Below are 20034 nucleotides of genomic sequence, written 5' to 3'. Positions count from 1 at the left end.
TGGGGTTTTTTGGTGTGGTTTGTTTTTTTTTGTTGTTGTTGTTTGTTTTTTTCCTCCTCCAACTTGGAGCAATGTTTAAGTTTTTTAGAATTTACAAGTTGTTTACTCAAATAATTTTTTGTATATGTAACATGTTAGAATGTGTGTGAGTCCTCTGAGGGACAACTTGAATAAAGTAATTTCCTGATTTACTCTGGTAACAGAGATTCAGGCTAAGAAATTTTTCCTAATATCCAATCTAAACCTTCCCTGCCACAACTTGAGGATATGTCCTCTCATCCTATCACTATTATATTGTTAGATGAAGTGCTAAATATACAGTACTCTGAAATGCCACTGTTTTCATTGCTGCCACTGTTAACGTAACAGATGGGTCAGGTTTGGGTGATTTCTTCTAAGTTGCATTCAACATACTGTAAAATACAATTACTCTCAAAATTACTTTTGCTCTGTAAAATGGAAACTCTGATTTGTTGACCTAAGTGATTAATAACAAAGACCTAAACCATCCAAGATTCTTTCTTTCAGCTATCATGAAAAAAATGTGCCAGTTTGAAGCAAGTCTCTGTGGGATGTGAATAATGATATGGGAATGCAACCTCAAGATTTATTTTAAACCCACATATTGATAACCTTATTTTTTGCACTGCTAGGAACCACCAGTATGTGAAAAGGAGAAAGACAGGCTTCCTGTGCTTCCTACAGAAAACACTGTCAAGACCAGTGGATCAGTGGGTGATCTCTCCAGTGACGTAGATGATTCTCCTGTTGAACAGTCTGTGTTACCTCAGCAAAGCTTTCGGAGGCGAGCAAACACACTGAGTCATTTGCCAACAGAGAGCCAGGAATCTCTGGTACCTGTTGAAGCATCGCCGTCTGTTGCCCAGAGGAAACTTATGAGGTATCACTCAGTGAGCACAGAGACTCCTCACAAAAGAAAGTAAGACTTATTAAAAGCAGGCTATGATTTCATTTGTTGAGAGCATATTTGGGGATATAATTGTGTACCAGGTATGTTCTCTTAATGGATAAGAAATACCTCAGCAGTGAGTCACTCTTTGGACATTTGTAGATATTCTGTTTAAAAACACCTTTAGCCCTGTGAGCTCCACAGGAGAGAGATACATAAGATGTGTAGTTCCACAGTGTATGCCACGAAACTAAATGTAAGCACAGCATAGGATTGTTTCTAAGGGGTTCAAATATATTTTTGTAAGCAATATTAATTAATTTTTATTTATTTGATCTGTGAGCAGTATAAACAAATACTGCTACTTATTGTCTATTTGTAGAGAAAAGTCCAGTAGCTTTTGTGCTACTGAAAACCTTACTAGTTGGTGACACACAAAACTGACATAAATTGCCTAATTGTTGATAGAGATGAGGCTCCTGTCTAGCTTTTCAATGAGCCTGTGTAGATTTTACTTGCAAAAACAGGCTACTGCTTGCCTTCATGCTGACATTCTTCAAACTATCCTCCTTCAAAAGCCTGCCTCTACATCTCTAAAGTCTCCTCTTAACTCTATATTCCCTCCCTTTATCTGGCTTTTTCCAATTACTATGGAAACATTCTGACTGTAGGCTTCTGTTTTACGGACAAAAACTGCTTGTTTACACAAGTTAGTAGAAGAATCTGTATGTGTTCCAGCTCATTTTTCCTTGCAGGAGGCAGAGCAGTAAACAAATATGCCTGAAATAGGTGATGAAAAAAAGGGAATTATAATATTTGAAAGGAAGCATAACCTGGTTTGCCTTTTTGTCCCTTTTTTGAACCTTTTTAATTCTGAAATACTATAATGTTTTTGTAGTGCAGTTTAGGACTTGTGTTGTTTGTGTGTTATCTTCATGAGAGTAGCCCTAATGCTTGTAGCTTCTTGTTCAATCAGTTCTTATCTTACTATAGGAAAGCAGTTTGAAATCAAGTATATTTTTCATTTCCTTGGTTATTTCTATTTGGGTTTGATCATGTAACTTTTAGTAAGACATGAGTGTGCCTACCTTGTCACGTAAACCAGAAAGAAATCACTGTTGCTTCCCTTTCATAGCAAATGTACAGAACCAGGGGGAATTTAAAACTTAGAAGAAAAATATATTTATTTCTCAAAAATCACTGGAATTATAGATTTTTAACAAGTCTTGCACATTTTATTAGTGTTTTTTAATAACTTATCTCAATTCATAAATTGTTTCCAAAGTGTAAATAAATAAGTTCTTCATGTAGCCTTTCACTTCTGATCTCTTGGAACTCTTGATCATATGCCTGATTTTATCATAGAAGCCAAGGGGAAGCGCATATGAGGGAGAAGAAAGGGATGCATCAGTGACAGGTTTTTTTTTTTTTAATTTAAGTTTAGTAATATGCTGAAATGCCTTGCTGAAGCCTGTAAGTCTGTATTTGGAACTTTGCTGACTGGGTTGAAATGTTCAGCCTCCTACAGTTACTGCATTAACTGTGAAATACATAGGAAATGGCTCATTTGTATAATGCAGATCTCTTTCAAAGATTAGAGAAGGGATTTCACTTTTCTTTTTTTTTTTTTTTTCCCCCCTCCCCCCCGCTCCTTTCCTCTCTGACTGTTCTGTTCTTTGTGCTACCGCAACTCCATCGCTCTCGTTGGAATCCCACTTAATGGTTTGAACGCATCTGTCGGCGAACCTAAAAGTTCTTCTGGTCAACTTGAACATTCTCCTACTCTAGCTCGTCTTAATCCCTCGGCCTCTTCACCCAACTTTTTCAAATATTTAAGACATAATTCAAGTGGAGAACAAAGTGGGCATTTTGCACACAAGAGGTGAGCTAGCACCTGTACATAGTTTGGGGTAGAGTTTGTTTTACCATGTCAACAGTATGAAACTCTATAGTGTAAATAATTAAAGTAAGTTAATTTAGACCAAAAGTGGTGGATTTTTATGGGAGAGGGAACTCTTTAGTGGCTCAGAAACTGAATGTAGAGCTGCTACTTGCTTAATTTAGTTTTAATAAATAAAATTATTTCAGATACATGGACACATTGCTTTGGAGCAACTGTCTCTAAAGAACTTGTTATGCAGCAGACAGCAGCACTGCTTAAATTGTGTGAGGGATAAGTTGCCAAGAACCTGTGATCCAGCTCATTCTGTCAATCCTGAATCATTCAATTCTGTTCTGCTTTATTCATGGTAACATTGAAACTTATTAATATTCTTTTGTGCCTGAGATTAAAGGCAAATTGACTAATTTAACTAAATGGGGCAAGAAATAGCAGGACTCTGGAGAGCAAATACAAAAACACCCACAAACAACCAAAAAACACAAACAAAACCCACTCCCCCCAAAACCAAAAAACAACAACAAAAAAAAAAAAACCCAAAACCCCACAACCCACTAGCTTACGTATTTGTCTTGGTTACTTTGAGCAATATCAAATTATACTTTTGTGTCTCTCCTTTCTTAAAACAAAAATTCAAACATTAAGAAAAGGGCATTAATACAGCATTTCCCTGAGAATCTGAAACAAGTAGCTCTCTAAAAATCTTAACCATGAAACCCCTTCCTAACCCCTTGAGCTGAAACTGTTTGTATTAGCTCAAAAGGCTAAGGAAAACAAATGTTCTTGGAAGTGCTGTCAACACTCACTGGTCATTGGCAAGCAATTTTCATTACTGTTGCTGTTTATTGTTTGGGTTTGTTCTCTTGGGTGAAGGTTTCCTATTTCCCCAAGGTACTGATTCTTCTCATCCTGAGAAAATACTCAACTGAGAATCTTGTTTCACCAGTTCCTTCAGTTGTATTTGCCAAGTACTAACTAGCATCTCTCTTAATTTAGCTTCACCTCAGAAGTATAGTGTAGCTCAGAGGAGGAAATGTGAGTCTACAATGTCCTCTTTACTCTTCATAAATCCTGAAGGTTAAATTCTCAAAAGTAGTTTTTTTTCCAAGTAATGATTCTTCACGCATAGTAGCAACTTCTCCTTTCCTTTCCCTGTCATTTAAGGGCATACTATATTGAACCTCTAAGCAGCAAGACTGAAAATGGAAATTGGTAGGGATATCAAATGAGTTAATGAGTTTAAATCAATAAAGTCAAGCTGCCCAAGTTGATTTTATTCTGCAAGTGAAATTACCGTGTAATTGTGATAGATTTACAATGCAACTGTAAGTGAAACCTGTTTGTAGGGCACACCATGCTACAGACTTAGTTTCTTTGTAGTAGCTACTAAAGAAAAGTTTCACTTCATACTAGTGATTGTCTCAGAGTATCACCCCATCCCATTCACATCTTCAGGAGACAGCACTAAATGCCGTCCAGATAAATCATTATGGTTTGTCAGAAGCAGGTCTTTCTAAAACTTAGTTTTTAATGAGTAAATGTTCCAACTCACATGTTTTTGTGTACTCTTCTGAGAAAAGATCTTCCAGTATCATCAGCCAAGTGATTTTCTGTGTTTTCATCCCATGCAGAAACTTGTCGTTATCTGACTTGTTCTCACTTCCTTCTGTTAACCTTCTCCTGAGTATGTTGGAGGCTTGTTACTTTAGAAGAAAGAGCAGAATTATGTTGGCTAGAAGCTGTTGATGAAATTTGCCTAGTGCTCCTGTCTGTTGCATAAATAGAGTGGCAATCCTAAATGACCAATCAGAAGGCTGAACTTAAAAGTTCCAAGCTTGTCTGAATAAAACCCTGTTAATGCTTTATAAAATGCTTTTTGCCAAAGTCTTATTTTTCATGTGTCAGCACAATGATTATTGGTGTAAGCTTTTCCTAACCTTTTCCTCCAAACTTAGTCAATCATTGAAACTGATGTTTTAAGTAAATGTGCAGTGATAAAATTGGCATCTGTTCTTGCTAGAGTAAAGGAATTTACTTGAAACATGCACTAAAAATCTTGGGATATAGCAAAGAATAATAACTTTACTGGAAGTACGTTTATTTATATTGGAACATTTTAGTTTGCCCCAACAAATAAGTGTTTCAAAGTAGCACTTTGTTAGCAGTTTCAGTTTTGACTTTGGTTTCCTTGATAGCTGGGCCTTCAGGATTTAGCTGCTTTTTGTTTGAAACTTAGCAGTATGTATTATTTTTATCCTGTGGATTTATAGTTCTTTGTTCTAAACTATACTTTTCCCAACCACACTCTCAGCATCTCCTACCGTACTGCCTTACGGAAAAAACTTCATTCTTCCTCTTCTGTGCCAAATTTCTTAAAATTTCTGGCTCCTGTAGATGAAAATAACACCTCTGACTTTAGGAGCACAACAAGGTAGGGTTCTCTCTTGAAGCCTGAAGGTAAAACTGTATTTTCAAAGGTTTGTTTGTTTGAAACATTTCAAATGCTTCTCACACTTGCAAAACCCGATTTGTGCAACAGTTCACTTGCATGTGTTCTGCATGTGATTGATGTCAAAAGGATGGGGCTATCTCTGCCTCTTCTCCCTTTAAGATTGCAGACCTAGCCATTTTGATGTTGTAATGTTCATGCAACATCATATGTACTTCTGTGGTTATTCCTGCCAAGGGACTGTATTAGCAGTTTTCAGTTAAGAAAATATGCGTGGTTCATCCTAAGCAATGTTAGTGTCCTCAAATTGAAAGGAGAGGATGGCCTGTAAAATGCTCCTCCCAATTGTTGCCAGAGCTATTTGAAGTTCATTTATCCGTTTCAGCTTCAATGAAGATTCACGCAACTGTTTAGCCGATGGCTGGAATAAAATAATGAATGGTTTAAAGATTTAACGGGTGAAAGTTATTAGTGGGATTTCTAATAGGAAAACAGCATTGCTGTTCACTATTTCATTTAATGTTCTGCATAAAAACTTCTATATGTATTTTGTGGATTATATCAAAGGAGTAACATCCAAGGTTTCTGAACACTGTTCCCAAGTTTGTTGCTTATTTCAGAAGGTGACTTGCAAACACAAAGGTTAAAAGTTTTCCTCTAAGTCTTTGTTGTGAAGGGATATATTACATACCCAGTTCACAGAAGGTTGGAAGTTTAGCTGGTGTCTATAACGCTGCTTGATGTGTGCTGATAAAAGGCATCAGCAGTTCTTTGTGTCTCCTATGAGTAATTGCTAGATTTTGTGGATGGTATTTAAACAGCAGAATTTGTGGATGGTATTTAAATAGCAGAATGGTAAAGATACATTATGGTGTATGTTTCTTCAGTGTGTTGTGTTTAATACACTGCTGCAAAGAAAGGTGAAAATTAATTAGAACTGGAGAAAGCAGAGTGCACAGAGCTGCCAGTCCCTTTTGGTGAACCTAAGTTGATGTTTGCAGCCTTCTATAAGCCTGCTGCCACAAAGCAAGCTGCACCTACCTAACACTGAGAGCTTGACCCAGCATGTACACAGTATGCTGCACTCCTTAGTTGGTGGTTCATGTTACTGTGTTCACTGAAGACTGTGTCGCTGTTACTAGCAGATTCAGGTAACCTACTCAAGCCATTCTGTGTTCTGCAATTTTAGTGACTACGAATCCAAACACAGCCAGCAAGCCACTACTGCAGACAGCCCTGTAAGGACTCGACGGCATTCATGGAGACAACAGATATTCCTGCGAGTTGCAACCCCTCAGAAAGCATGTGATTCTCCCAGCCGCTATGATGGTAAAGTCTGTGTTTATTTGCTCCCATGAATGCTGTTAGTGGATGTAGTCAGTGAAGTGTGGATCATTTTGTCTACCAAGTGGACATATTTGCCCAGTGCTTTGTACTGTCTTTGCAGTTTCCCACCTACTTTGTGGTCATGCCAAGCTCATCACCTGCTGACTTTTTGGCTTTTTTAGCTTCATAGGTAACAGAGTTCTGACTGTGTCAAATTAACCAGAGAAGACATTATTTTTATGTGTACTATTTAAATGAGTTATGGGGAAAAAAAATTATTAACGAACTTTTGCACTGAAGAAAAGGTAATGCTTCTATTTCATCTTTCCATGCTGGAATATAGAACTATGGACAAGAAGAATCCAGACCTAGCAGAAGGAATTAAATTTATTTTATGACCTCAGTTGAGTTCTGTAGTGTGTACTTCATACCAGATGAATTTGACATCTTGTATGCTGCTCCAATCCGTGAGTCTTTGCCACTTGAGCCATAGTTATCCACTGTTGTCATACTTATTTTCTGAAATTCTGTAGATCTGAAGAACAACAGTCTAGGAAAAAAAAATCACTGCACATGGGCATGCTGGTGCATCATTTTATGTATCTCACTTGATGTGAGCCAGACAGTACAGCACATTTTGAGGCCAAGAATGCCTCAGAGAAGCTTGCGTCTGTAGATAATGGTCTCTGGCTCGCTAAAGTTTGAATTTCACAGCCTGAGCTCTACGAGCTCTGCATTCTGACTGATCTCTAAGACCATTATATAAGAAATAAGACAAAATGTAAGGGAACAGGAGGGAATGGTACATGATAGTAAATGTAGTAAAAAGTGACCATCTTGATGTCACCGAGACGTTTTTCTTGCATCTTAAAAAGAGACCTTGATTAACTGGACACCGCACATAACAAAAGTGTTTCTGTCATTAGTGCACTGCTTGCAATGTAATGTGGCTGATGATGAGGTGAGCCGTGTATGGGCAGAGATGTCTCTCAAATTTACTGTACTTCAAAACAAAGTGATCTCAAAAGCATGTTGTGTAAACATACATGTGAAGTGCTCTCCTATATTTCAAGATGTATGAAGGAGCTATTCAGCCTCAGCTGTTCTCTGAAGCTACTTGTTTTTGTGGTTTAGATACAGCTTTTTGTGACTCGAAATAGTCTTACTTGTTTTTGAAAGCCACAAAACCTTCCCATAGTAAATAGGAAAAAAACCCCTGTATTGCCTAGCCAAGCATTTCCTCTGAGATATAATAGCTGCAAGATATAATCTTAACAAACTACAGCTGGATAAGCAGAATAGTTGGAGAAACAAGTGTAGCCAAAATGGAAAACAGGAAGTGCTCTTAATAGGAGGAACAATTTAAAATATCTGGCCTTTTTTTCACTCTTGTTTTCTTTTTCTGTTTTTGTTCCAATGTACATATTCAATTTATGAACAGAGGGAGAAAACTCAGAGTTAGGGGTTTTAAAATTATTTATAACAAATATCAGGTTTTTCCAATTGGATTTTCGTGCATCTTTTGGAACATTTCTGGCAGTGGAGGATACTCGCTCATGATCTAGTCTCTGTAGCCTTTAAGAGAGCTGCTGTATAGATGCTCTTACATGGGGCTCACCACCACAGTTAACTTAGTAACCTCTGTAGTTCCAAAGTAAATGTAACGAACTATCATTCATCATCTTGTTCTTGCTTTCATCTTCCCTCAAGGAGAAGCAGCACATGCAGTGGGGTTTATTGATTTGATAAGTTATGGGTACTTCCCTTTTTTTTTTTTTTTTTTTTTTTTTTTAAATAATAATAAAAGGCTTTCACACTCGTTAGACTGGTTTCCTTTGGAAACAGAATTTATGCAAACAACTCGCATATCACCAAAAGATCAATTTCAGCCAAACTGGACAGAGAGCAAAGAAGGTTTCAGAGATAACGTATTTTGTCATGTTCTGCAAAAATAAGCAGGAAGAGAGGGAAACAAGGTAACATTAATGAGTTTCCCTTTGTAGACTGACTTCACTGACCGATTTCTCCATTCAAGTGCAATAGCCAACACACCACTCCAGGATACTCTGCAGGAGAGCAGCAAGGAAAAAGGCTAGGAGTTTTTTTTTTTAAGTTAGTAAGTCAGCCACCCAAGAGACCCAAATCTCTGTGAGTCAGAGATGATAAAGTTTTTCAAGCTTAGCATAGGCTACTTTACTAAACTTTCTATTAATCATGTGTACGATTTGACATATCACCAGTATGCCTGAACTGCGCATTGCATTCAACATGTGCGGACAGACACTGTCAACAAAATGAAACTGCTCTGTGGCTGTAACTTCTTTGGGTTGTAATGAGTAAATATGTATGTGTGAAATGTCCCAAGAAATAGAGACAACTTTAAGGTTTATATACACAGAAAGATCTAGATCCTGACACTTGTGGTTCCATTTGTATCATCAAGTGGTGAGCTGAATCTAAAGATGCATCATGTTCATTGTCACTCACTGTGTGGTTAACGCAGCAGGTTATGAAGGTGTATATAGTAAAAGCTTAAAAAAAGGTGATTCTCCCCTTCTATTTTGCTCTCATGAGACCCTGCCTGGAGTACTCCCTTCCAACCTAAACTATTCTGTGATTTAAAAGGAGGGGTTTATTATATGTGGAGGGTGTTCATTTCTTAGTAGTTCAGGAGTAAAATGAAAAACAATCCTAAATCAGTACAGTTTAAAAAATATTGCAAATAGTTGCACTAGAAAGCATTTTTTTTTCTGGCCAGTTGAGATTCCTGCCTTTCCTGAGGACTGGACTCAATCCAGTCACGCTCAGGCAAGGTGAGCATTCTGAGACAACAGGAGGGCTTGGGCACAGGGAACCATTACTTTTCGTTGTTACAGGAGCAGTGTCACATGTGCAGGCCCTCCTCCAGCCACCTTCTGCTTGTGAGTGCTGCTGCTCTCTGCTTTCCCTGCTATTTTCCCCAACTTCCCTACATAACTTTACGATGAAGGACACTGGAGAGAAGCATTATGCGATTTGCTGCCTGGCAGCACAGCCAGGTGATGTCTGGTAAGCCTGAAGATTAGGCTGATCTCCAGTTTGGGAATCTAGAAAGGATTTTCTGCGTAGGTGAAATGATCTGTAGAGATTTTTATTGCTTTCCAAGTGGTAGCTGGAGGTTTACAGGGTTAAATTATGCTAGTTCTGTTGTAGCACGCTAGAGTTCAAATGTCCAACCTCATCTCCCGCTGTTTGCCACTTCCCCGGAGTGGTTGTGCTGCTGTGGGTGGTGTGGAGCACTGGGGGGCAGCATTTCTCTCACCGCCTTCTTGAGACACACTGTCCTCTGATGTTTTTCTTTTTTATTTATTTGTGGGAGTGGAATGAGTGTTGTATCCTGCAAAGTGGAGAGATGGAAAAAGAGGCACACAGGTCACTTACAGAATGGATCACACTTTGATCTGTTTCAATACAGTATTTATTTTGAAAGACTATTTTAATTAATTTCTTTTTCTAAAGCGTTTTTGGCGTGTTTTCTGTATATGAGTATAAAAAGTTAACTCTGGCCCTTCCACTCACTGTCTTAAGCGTTCTAAGTAATAAAAATGTTTCTCCAGTTCTTTAATTTTTACTTTTATACCTGCACACCCTACTTGCAGCCAGATCTTCATACTTCTGTACAGTCTCTCTAAGAGGAGCCACATTCTGTGACTGTGCAAATGGTTTAGGATTTCCCAGTTCTCTGTCTTTGCTGTTAGCAAGGTGAAGGGAACAACTTTGTGATCATTTTAAATCAGCTAAAGTACGGGCTGACTCAAAGGTGACTGGTTCTCAGTTGGATGGGTTTTCTAGTCTTGCTGACAGTATTACACAAGCAGGAGGGCAGGCACAGGGAGGCAGGGGGGCACACGTGTCTGGAAGGTGAGGGTGGGTGCTCTTACCCTGCTCAGAAGCAAAGATACTTAGATCAGAGCAGAGTGATCATGAAACTTCACCTTGCACTGCGGTGCAGCAGGATATTTGCATACTTTCATTCAGCGTCTACAAATCTCTGTGTAGTAGACTGTTTTCACTACAGTTTTCACATATTGACTGTTCAGAATTGGTCATAGTGGGAGAACTGTTTTGCAGATTGTCAGAAACTCCCAGCAGAGTAGAGTCAAGTGCTAGATTTAAAAGGGGAGTGAATAGTTTTCTGAAGTAAATGGTGGGAAAGTGATGGTGCTTGTCCTGAGCTTTCTTACTGCAGGAGGTGTGTTGGCAGTAGACAGCAAGATTTTTATACCAGCTGTGTCAGTTTTGTGTTGGAGAATGGATGATTTGTTTTAAGGTGGGCAGTGTGGTGGAGTTACATGTTGAACAGTGAAAGAAGTTGCAATTCAGAGGGATGAGATGACTGATATTGCTTAGCAGTACTCAGAAAATAGAAAAGGAACTTTAGCTAGAACTGCCTAGTATTTTATTACTTGACTTACAGAAAAATATTATTTTAGAAAGTACAAGTATCTCTGTGTAAGGGGGGGGGGGGGGGGGGAACCAAAACTTGTTTCGTTCATTAAAATGAATTGAGTTTCAGTCTCAGTCAGACAGAGGTAGCAAACTGATAAATCCTAAGTGCTGAAGAAAAGTTTGGATTTGAAGGACTGTTATTCTTAAAACCAGATGTAGTTAGCACCTACCTATCTGTTTATGTGCTTTGTGGTGGGGGTTATATCTCTTCCATTATTTAATAAAATTTTTTTTTAAATACTTAAGTAGTATTGCAAATACTGTTGTTTTAGCATTCTATACTTAGAATGTTTATGTGGTGTCAATTATTTGTAATGTGTCCTCCAGTATTGTTTTAATGGGGATTTTTGAGCAACAAAATGATTATTAATTAACTAACGACTAGTTTTGTAAATGCTGTAATAAAGCCTGTTGGTTAGAATTGATTACTCAGTTGTATCCCTCTCAGAGTGCTCATAATCTTGATTTGCAGTATAGAAGGTTGGCTATAAGCAGTAAGTACCTCATATAATGTGTGACAGCTGCTGTGCCCATTGAAATATCAGGGCATTCATTTCTCAAGGCTTGATAATATTAGTAAATGGGGTGAATTTGGAGGTAGTGATTACTTTTTAAGAAGCTCCCTGCTTTAAAAGAAATAGCAAACTCTGAAGCATCTCTCAGAGCTGATTTTAATCAACTCTATTAATACACACATTTTTTCAAGAATTTCTTGTTCAGCCATTGCCTCAGGTTGTATGTCAAACTAGAGGAACTTGTTGCTTCTTGTGATTTCATATCTGAAACTTTCTGATAACAGAAGACTCCTGGTCATGTTACCACATTTGATCATGAACTCCAGTATTCTGGACATCTGTGTAAAAAGATGTCTTCAATTTTGTGTCATGTATGAAAGAAGGCGTTGCACTACCTGAATGGAAAATCTGAAGAGAACTAACTAAGGATATTGTGAAAGCCCTTTCTTTTGGGCAATTTAATCTTACATGACTGTGAAGATTCTCTTGTTTGTTTGCTAAACTGAATTTTTTAATGTTTAAAATGCAACAAAGAAAAATAATGCAGAAAATAAAATAGTTAATGGAATTTTTCCATCCACATTCTCACTATGTCATGCCTGACTTCTTAACCCTGGAGGGCAGATATGGCTGGTAGACACTGCATTTAGAGAGCCATGTGTAAATAACTTCATAGTGAGAATGGTGGTACTGCCTTATATTTGAGCCTCCTCCCTATTAGCTTCCTATAAAAATAAAACAAGCCCTTCTTTTCTAAGTGAAATGTTGCAGTTTCTAGTCAAAGATGAGTGGTGTTACCTTGTTTTTGCTATTTGAGATTGGTTAGACTAAGTGCTTCTGAAAGAATGTTTTGAAAATTTAGGCTTTTAGGTGGGTTTGTCACTTCTGTTGTTTTTTACTTTGTGTGATTTCTCTTAGTGAGTTTACTTTTTTTTCTTCTTGTTTGTGGAAAGCCTTGTTTAATACTGAGATTGATTGAATGAGAAACTATTGATCAATTGAATTTTTCTCCAGTCAATTACAAATGAAAATACCTGAAAAAATAAGGTTTAAGGGAACATAACTCGCTCTTGAAATACTTTAATGTCCTCTCACAGGTCCCAGCAAATGCTCTGTATTCATTGTAGCTTCTTCTGAAGCTAATGAAATTTCCTGTTTATATCGCTACCCATCAAATATTGTCTGTTTTAATTACTACTGCAGTCATTTACCAGCTTTTCATTTACAAACTTTCTTTAGTGTGGTCTCTGGTAGCCATATACCGTGATCCTTTTTTCATAATCTTCTGTTCTTTGTTTTGTGTGTCATCTTTGCACATGAGAGTTTTGCCTACTGCATTTGTCGATCCTTTTGGAGCGTAGGGACACTCTGCATCTTACGATTGAAGCACTTAAAGAGTGGAAGTGCGGTAGGCTTGCAGAAGTACCGTGTATGGAGGTAGAATTTTATATGGAAGCTGCAGGGAAGGGAGCAAGGTATTTGAAAGGAATACAGATCAAACATAGAATAGGAGTCAACAAAAGCTGACGAGGCTGGCAGATGAACAGTGAAGCGGTCTTTCAGCATGTGCTGAAGTGTTCAGATCCTGTTTAAGTGCACTTACTCATAAAGGTTTTGAAGGCTGTGCTTTACTTGGGTTTTAACACATGGCAGTTTGATTCAGTGGAATGTAAGCTCCCAGTTATGTTCAGTTGAATTGCTCTGTTATTTATCTTTGCTTTCTCTGCTCTCCTCCAGATCGTTTGTGCATAATAATGAAATACTCAGTTTCTTGTTAAAGTATTTCTGCTCTTGTCTGTTCTGGATCTGGAAGCCAGATGGTGTGTCTGTCAGTCACCTTGTTCATGGACACGAGTTAGTGCTGATTTACCAAATGTCTGGGTTTTTACTTTAATTTGAAAGACTGTCTGCACATTCCACCTCCCCCACCTCCTTTACCAGCCAAACAGCTGATGCAACTCTGCAAACTTGAGACAAGCCACCTGAGCAGTTAAACAGGTTCATTTTGGTTTCTATACATCCTGCTACATGACAGCATGGGGATGGGAGGGAAGGCAGGTTGTAAATGTGTTGTACTTTATCAGAGTAGACTTTAGACTTTCTCTTAAATATCCACAAGTGATAAGAACATAGAAAAGGAGTTGCCATTTGGAAGGCAAAATCAAGCCTAGGACTCTTCCACAGAAGAATTAGAGGTAGAGTTGATAATCATAATTGTTCTGCCTGTAGAATTTTATAACCTTTCTGTTTTCTTTTATAGCCTTAAGCACTGAGAATTAAATTTCTTCTAGTCAATGCTGGTCTTATCAGGTTAGTCAGTAATAGACAAGAAATTTTCAGCCTAAATGAAAGTAAGACCACAGACTTGAGTAATTAATGTTTTGCGGTGATTCAAGTGTTGCCACAGTTAAGTTTGATCACTAGAGGACGAGAAGTGAGTAACATCTCCACTAAATTAGAAGGTGATATTTTTTTAACTTGGTACTTGAAGACCAATCTGCAAAATTTGCACTGAGAAAGCAGGATGTGCATGTTAGGAAGATTTTAGGTGTTGGATAAGTTAATTCTTACTTTAGGAATGTAATATGTTTAATTAATTCCCTTGAATGTGTTTTGAGAGCCCGGGTTGGTTTCTTTGTTTGTTTGTTTGTTTTTTTGCAAGTGGGTAACCATAAACTCTCTCTGTAGATAGTCTGTTTTTTTTTTTTCTAACACATATTTGCATATATACATGCATAAACCCAGAATACATCTCTGACTCTAAAGGACATCCATGAAGCACTGAGAGGATGTGTAGGGTGAGAAGAGATTTGCTTTCCCCAAGATGTACATGCATTCTATATTGGATGCTGTAAGAATGTAATAAGAAGTGAACAGACTACAGATTGTGTACGGTAGATAAGGGTGTACCTATCTGGATAACTTTTACTTTTTTACATTAATGTTTGGTGACTGTTTTTGTTAATTCATCTTTCTTATGGCGATGTTACTTTGTGCATATAATGCAGCTTTAGAGAAAATGAAAAACTTTCCTTCAGGATGGTGTTTTTATTTTTTTAGGTTTATTATTTTGTTCAAGCAAATGAAGTAGATATCCAAAGTGTGGGTATCCGCATTTACATCCAGAGTGCACGTTTGTAAAGGTTTACGTTGTGCTGCTAACTGAAAATGTTGCATTTATTTTTATAGGTATATTTTAGCCCTTTAATTTAACTGTGGTAACAAACAAATGGATGTTGTATAAGGAAACAGGTGGTTTTGGACCCACTCTATTTGTCTCTAACTCTTTGAGAGGAAAAGATTGACAGTGGCAAAACTTAGAAAAGCAGAAGCCAACAGCTGTGAACATTTCCATTCTTAGTCATCTGAGCTTAGCTGTGTGAGTGCCTTTCAACAAACAAGAAAAGAATAGCTGTATATCAACCTTGTGAATCAATTTATGGTAGCTTTCTGAGCAGATTTTGAAGGGGTGAAAACCTTGGTATTTTATTAGTTTGTAGAGATGAGATGATGTGTGTCTATGTATTTAATTCAAAATCTTTGTCACTATGCTAGACAATGATACAGAAATGGATCACTGAGCTACCATGCAGACTAATTGTTTCAGGAGTGTCCTTTCTCCAGGAGCTGTTTGAAATAGCGTGCACAGATGTACTTGTCATTGGCTGGAGAGTCCAGGGAATGGATTTTGTTGCACTGGTTTTAAAGCATTTTCTTGAATGCATAACTGATCAGCTTATCCTCAGGAAGACATTTCACAGCCATTCTGTTTTATTGAAGGAGAAGTGCTGTTGCGATGGCTTTCCATTTGGGATTTGGTAGGAAGAGATGAGTGGTTTTGACTGTTCATTTTGAAAGTGGTGAATTGAGTATTTTTTCTTCTAGATACAGGTTATATCAAAGACTACTGAGCCTTCAGAGAAGTTGTATAAAACAGTAGAATTAAGTGATACTGCAACAGTCATTAAGAAAAGAAGCATAAGTTCTTATACTTTGTTATGTTGAGAACTTGACTAAAAACAATGTTGTTTACCATTTCTGTAAAAATAAAGGATTTTTCAATTTGCCTGAGATTTATTTAATGTTCACTTTCTTTTGTAGTGTTTTCAGTCATCTTAGAATTACCTTGCATGCTTGACAAAAATATAAGTTTTGTGGTAGACCAGCTGAAGCCTAAAGAAACAGTGCAGAAGGTTATGATATGGTTAAAATTAGAAGTGAGTACAAATGTGTCTTAGGTGCCTGTCTCCCATTCTGCATGTTTACTCTAAGAACTGGTAATTATCCCATTGTATAGCCTTAGGTGGTGGTGTGTTTGTGCAGCTAAGGGTGTGTGTTTTCTTTGTTAAACACAGTTTGAAGATTATTATTTAAATTGTGTTGACACCATATTTGATTTGATCTGGTGTTTGAATCATGCCAGGTTTCAGCTGTAGGTTATATTTTTGCAGTTTCTCAAACTTACCTTTGCCTTTTTAGTTCTGTCTTTGTAAAGCTGTAATTAGCAAGTTGTGGTCTTGGTATATGGTCAAATGTTTTTATCAGGTTATTGGAAGAAAAAAGGTCCAAGCTTTGGCCCATATATGATTCTTAATCAGGAGCAGCTTGTAAATCTTCTTGAAACTGTCATTTGGGATACCTTCTTGGTATTCCTACCTTCTATGTATGTATATGTATGTGTGTATACATATAGATATGCATGTATATATGTGTAATCTTTTAAAATGTGTCCCTTCATTCACCTATTCATGAAATCTAAGTAGTTCACAACAGCTTCTCTCTTTTAAAGATTACTCTGAACTGGGAGAACTTCCACCGAGATCCCCATTGGAACCAGTGTGTGAAGATGGCCCTTTTGGGCCAGTGAAGGAAGAAGGGAAACGGACACCCCGTGAGCTTCGCGAGCTGTGGAAGAAAGCCATTATTCAGCAGATACTGCTCCTCAGAATGGAGAAAGAAAACCAGAAGTTACAAGGTTGGTGAATTCTTGATTACACCCTACTGCAATACAAATTCACTCTTTGATGTGCTCTGCGGCCTTGGCAGTGGATTGGACCAAGCCTTAATGAAACATTTTAGGAACATACAGGTAAATCATTTTAGCAGCATCTCACTCAGCTCTCATTGGTGTAGGTTACAATTTACACCTTTTTAAATCACTTCACCTTATTATTTCTTTACTTAATTGATTCTCTTTTATTTTGAACATGGCTGGGGTTTTTTAGTTTGATGTCTAGAAGCTCTGACAAGGAATTCAGCATGATCACTAGCATGAACGGAATTATTTTCTACATTTGCATCCATAGGTCATTGTCTAAGTGTTGGTCATTGCAGCATTCTGTTTAGCCAGTCTTGAACTGAAGTTCTTAAGGAGCTGGTTGTGGACTTCTATGGGTGCTTGCCTGTGTATGGACACGGTGCAAGCAAGGTCTGTATGGAGTAGTAATGACTTAGAATAAGCCGGAAGGATGATGGGAAGGAGCTTGAGAAACTGGAATTTGCAGTTCTTAAACAAAATTTTTCTGCGACTGAATGCATAGCAGCAACAAATCTGTTGTGGTGGCAATTTTTACACATAAAATGCAGCTGATAAAGAATACACATTTTATTGTAGCAGTTGCATGCAGAACTACAAGTGATTGCCCTTGAGAGCTGCTCCTTTGAAAATACGAATACGACAGCAATGATTTATAGACTGCCTTCAGCTTAGAGCAGTGCTGTCATAAATGAGCTTCTGTCAAGTTGTTCTGTAACTTGGAATTTTAAAGGGACCTAGCATTTAGAAATAAATTTTCTGTTTTGTATATTTATACTCCTGTTTTTTAAAAACTGTCTTGGATTCAAGTTCTCTGAATCTATAGCCTGCAGACAGGTTTTTGGCAACTGCAGGATATTAATATCCTTAAAAATTTTAAAAAGTTTAATCAGATATTCCAATTTGATCTTCCCAAAAGAAACAATTGCAAACCTGTCACAAATTCACTAAGGTGAGTGTGTCTGAACCTAGTTAGTGAATGAATGAGACAGGTGTTGGCATGACTGAAGACCCAGGCTGTGCAGTATACACCATGGAGTAAGGAGGTTGTCCTGGGTAGCTGCTACGTGAAGAACTCACATGATGAGATAGCACTTGAAAAAACAGGTGACTATGCTGCAGTGAGCACAGCCTTATAATGTAATGCCACATGTTCCAATAGCAATTGGGTAGTGAGAGTATCTAAAATAAGCTTCTTGATTCTCTCCTCAGTCTTTGCATGTCACTGCCACATTTTCGCATGTGGCATAAAAAGACTGACTAAAGTAGAAGTCTGAAAAGACTGAAAAGTTACCAAGCACCAGAAAACACTTGTTTGCAAAAGGCAGAACATAGAAAATTTTCTGAGTTTGTTTTCATAGAATCATAGAATGGTTAGAGTTGGAAGGGACCTTCAAAGGTCATCTAGTCCAACCCCCCTGCAAGGAGCAGGGACATCTCCGACTAGATCAGGTTGCTCAGAGCCTCATCCAACCTGGCCTTGAACGTTTCCAGGGATGGGGCATCCACCACCTCTACAGGCAACCTGTTCCAGTGTTCTACAACCCTCATTGTAAAAAATTTTTTCCTAATATCCAATCTGAATCTACCTCCCTCTGTTTTGAAACCATTACCCCTTGTCCTATCACAACAGGCCCTACTAAACAGCCTTTCCCCATCTTTCTTGTAGGCCCCCTTGAGGTACTGGAGGGCCGCCTACCTCCCTCTGTTTTGAAACCATTACCCCTTGTCCTATCACAACAGGCCCTACTAAACAGCCTTTCCCCATCTTTCTTGTAGGCCCCCTTGAGGTACTGGAGGGCCGCTATAAGGTCTCCCTGGAGCCTCCTCTTCTCCAGGCTGAACAGCCCCAACTCTCTCAGCCTGTCCTCATAGGAAAGGTGCTCCAGCCATTTTATCATCTTCGTGGCCCTCCTCTGGACCTTCTCCAACTGGTCCATGTCCTTCTTATGTTTGGGGCTCCAGAATTGGACACAGTACTCCAGGTGGGGTCTCACCAGGGCAGAGTAGAGGGGCAGAATCACCTCCCTCAACCTGCTGGCCACACTGCTCTTGATGCAACCCAGGATGCGGTTGGCCTTCTGGGCCACAAGAGCACATTGCCTGCTCATGTTGAGCTTCTCATCCACCAGCACTCCCAAGTCCTTCTCCTCAGGACTGCTCTCGATCCATTCTCCGCCCAGCCTGTATTTGTGCCTGGGATTGCCATGACCCAGGTGCAGGACCTTGCACTTGGCCTGGCTGAACTTCATGAGGTTGGCACGGGCCTACCTCTCCAGCCTGTCAAGGTCCCTCTGGATGTCATCCCTCCCTTCCAGCATGTCGACGGCACCACACAGCTTGGTGTCATCGGCGAACTTGCTGGGGGTGCACTCTATCCCACTGTCCCTGTTGCCGACAAAGATGTTGAACAGGACTGGGCCCAACACGGACCCCTGAGGGACGCCACTCGTGACCGGTCTCCACTTAGACATCGAGCCGTTGACCACCACTCTCTGAGTGCGGCCATCCAGCCAACTCCTTATCCACCGAGTGGTCCGTCCATCAAACCCATGTCTCTCCAGTTTAGAGAGAAGGATGTCGTGCGGGACAGTGTCAAATACTTTGCACAAGTCCAGGTAGATGATGTCAGTTGCTCGTCCCTTGTCTACCGATGCTGTCACCCTGTTTCATATAAGCTGGAACTCAAATGCCATTTTAAGTTACTGTCATGCCGTACCACCTGTGTTTTAAGTTTTTTAATATTCTAGTACATAAATATGTTGTATTTGTCCTGAAGAAAATGTGAAGAAGTTGACAGTTTAGATACACAGAATCACTTTCAGTGTGGACACACAGCTACAATAAAACTGTTGGTGCTTGTAGTTACATGGTTCTGTGGTTAAACACTGAATATAATCTACAGGGAAAAATCAAAAGCAACAGGAAACCAGGAATAAAAAAAAAAACTAAGGAGTAAAATTAAGCTACAGTTCTCTGTATCAGGATGGGTAAAGCATGTGTCAGTCAGTAGACATGCAGCCAAAGTAATATTTCAAAATGAAATACACTGCTTTGAAGTGAAAAGCCAAACTAAATTAGAAAATATCAAAATGAAATACTATTAGGTCCAAATCTTGCAAACACTTAAGTAATATCATAACTCACACAAATAACTTAATTGAATCAAGTCATTCATGTGTGAAAGCAACTACAGAATAAGGAGGTAAGGTGGACACTTCCCCAAATATAAACGGTTCTTTTCTTTTTCCATTTATTTCATTAGTCATCATCTCTCATGTTTCTTCAGATTTAAGAGTTGACTAGCTGTAAGGAACTTAATTTAACAGGCCAAACACAGTTAACATTGTGTATAGTATCTTAAAGAAAAACCAAAACAACACAACAAAAAAACGAAACACCCAACAGTCA

The 20034-nt window shown here is 38.6% G+C and overlaps 1 protein-coding gene across 7 annotated transcripts in view; it reads left to right on the top strand.

Moving 5' to 3' along the window:
- The window catches only part of TBC1D1 (TBC1 domain family member 1), a 113834-nt gene that overhangs the window by 73597 nt on the left and 20203 nt on the right, over positions 1-20034 (top strand). For 3 of the 7 annotated variants that reach the window (XM_086747173.1, XM_086747171.1, XM_086747179.1), the window contains 5 exons: positions 654-940; positions 2664-2792; positions 5122-5241; positions 6449-6588; positions 16378-16563. In XM_086747173.1, the coding sequence (XP_086603299.1) occupies positions 654-940; positions 2664-2792; positions 5122-5241; positions 6449-6588; positions 16378-16563 (862 nt within the window). The remainder of the gene's footprint in view (positions 1-653; positions 941-2663; positions 2793-5121; positions 5242-6448; positions 6589-16377; positions 16564-20034) is intronic. The other 4 variants (XM_086747172.1, XM_086747174.1, XM_086747178.1 and 1 more) reach the window with 4 other exon arrangements.

The sequence above is a fragment of the Chlamydotis macqueenii genome, chromosome 4 (assembly GCF_036417535.1).
Source record: "Chlamydotis macqueenii isolate bChlMac1 chromosome 4, bChlMac1.mat, whole genome shotgun sequence".
Lineage (NCBI taxonomy): Eukaryota > Metazoa > Chordata > Aves > Otidiformes > Otididae > Chlamydotis > Chlamydotis macqueenii.
Note: the sequence above shows the minus strand (reverse complement) of the source record. Positions and strands in the feature narration are given on the sequence as shown.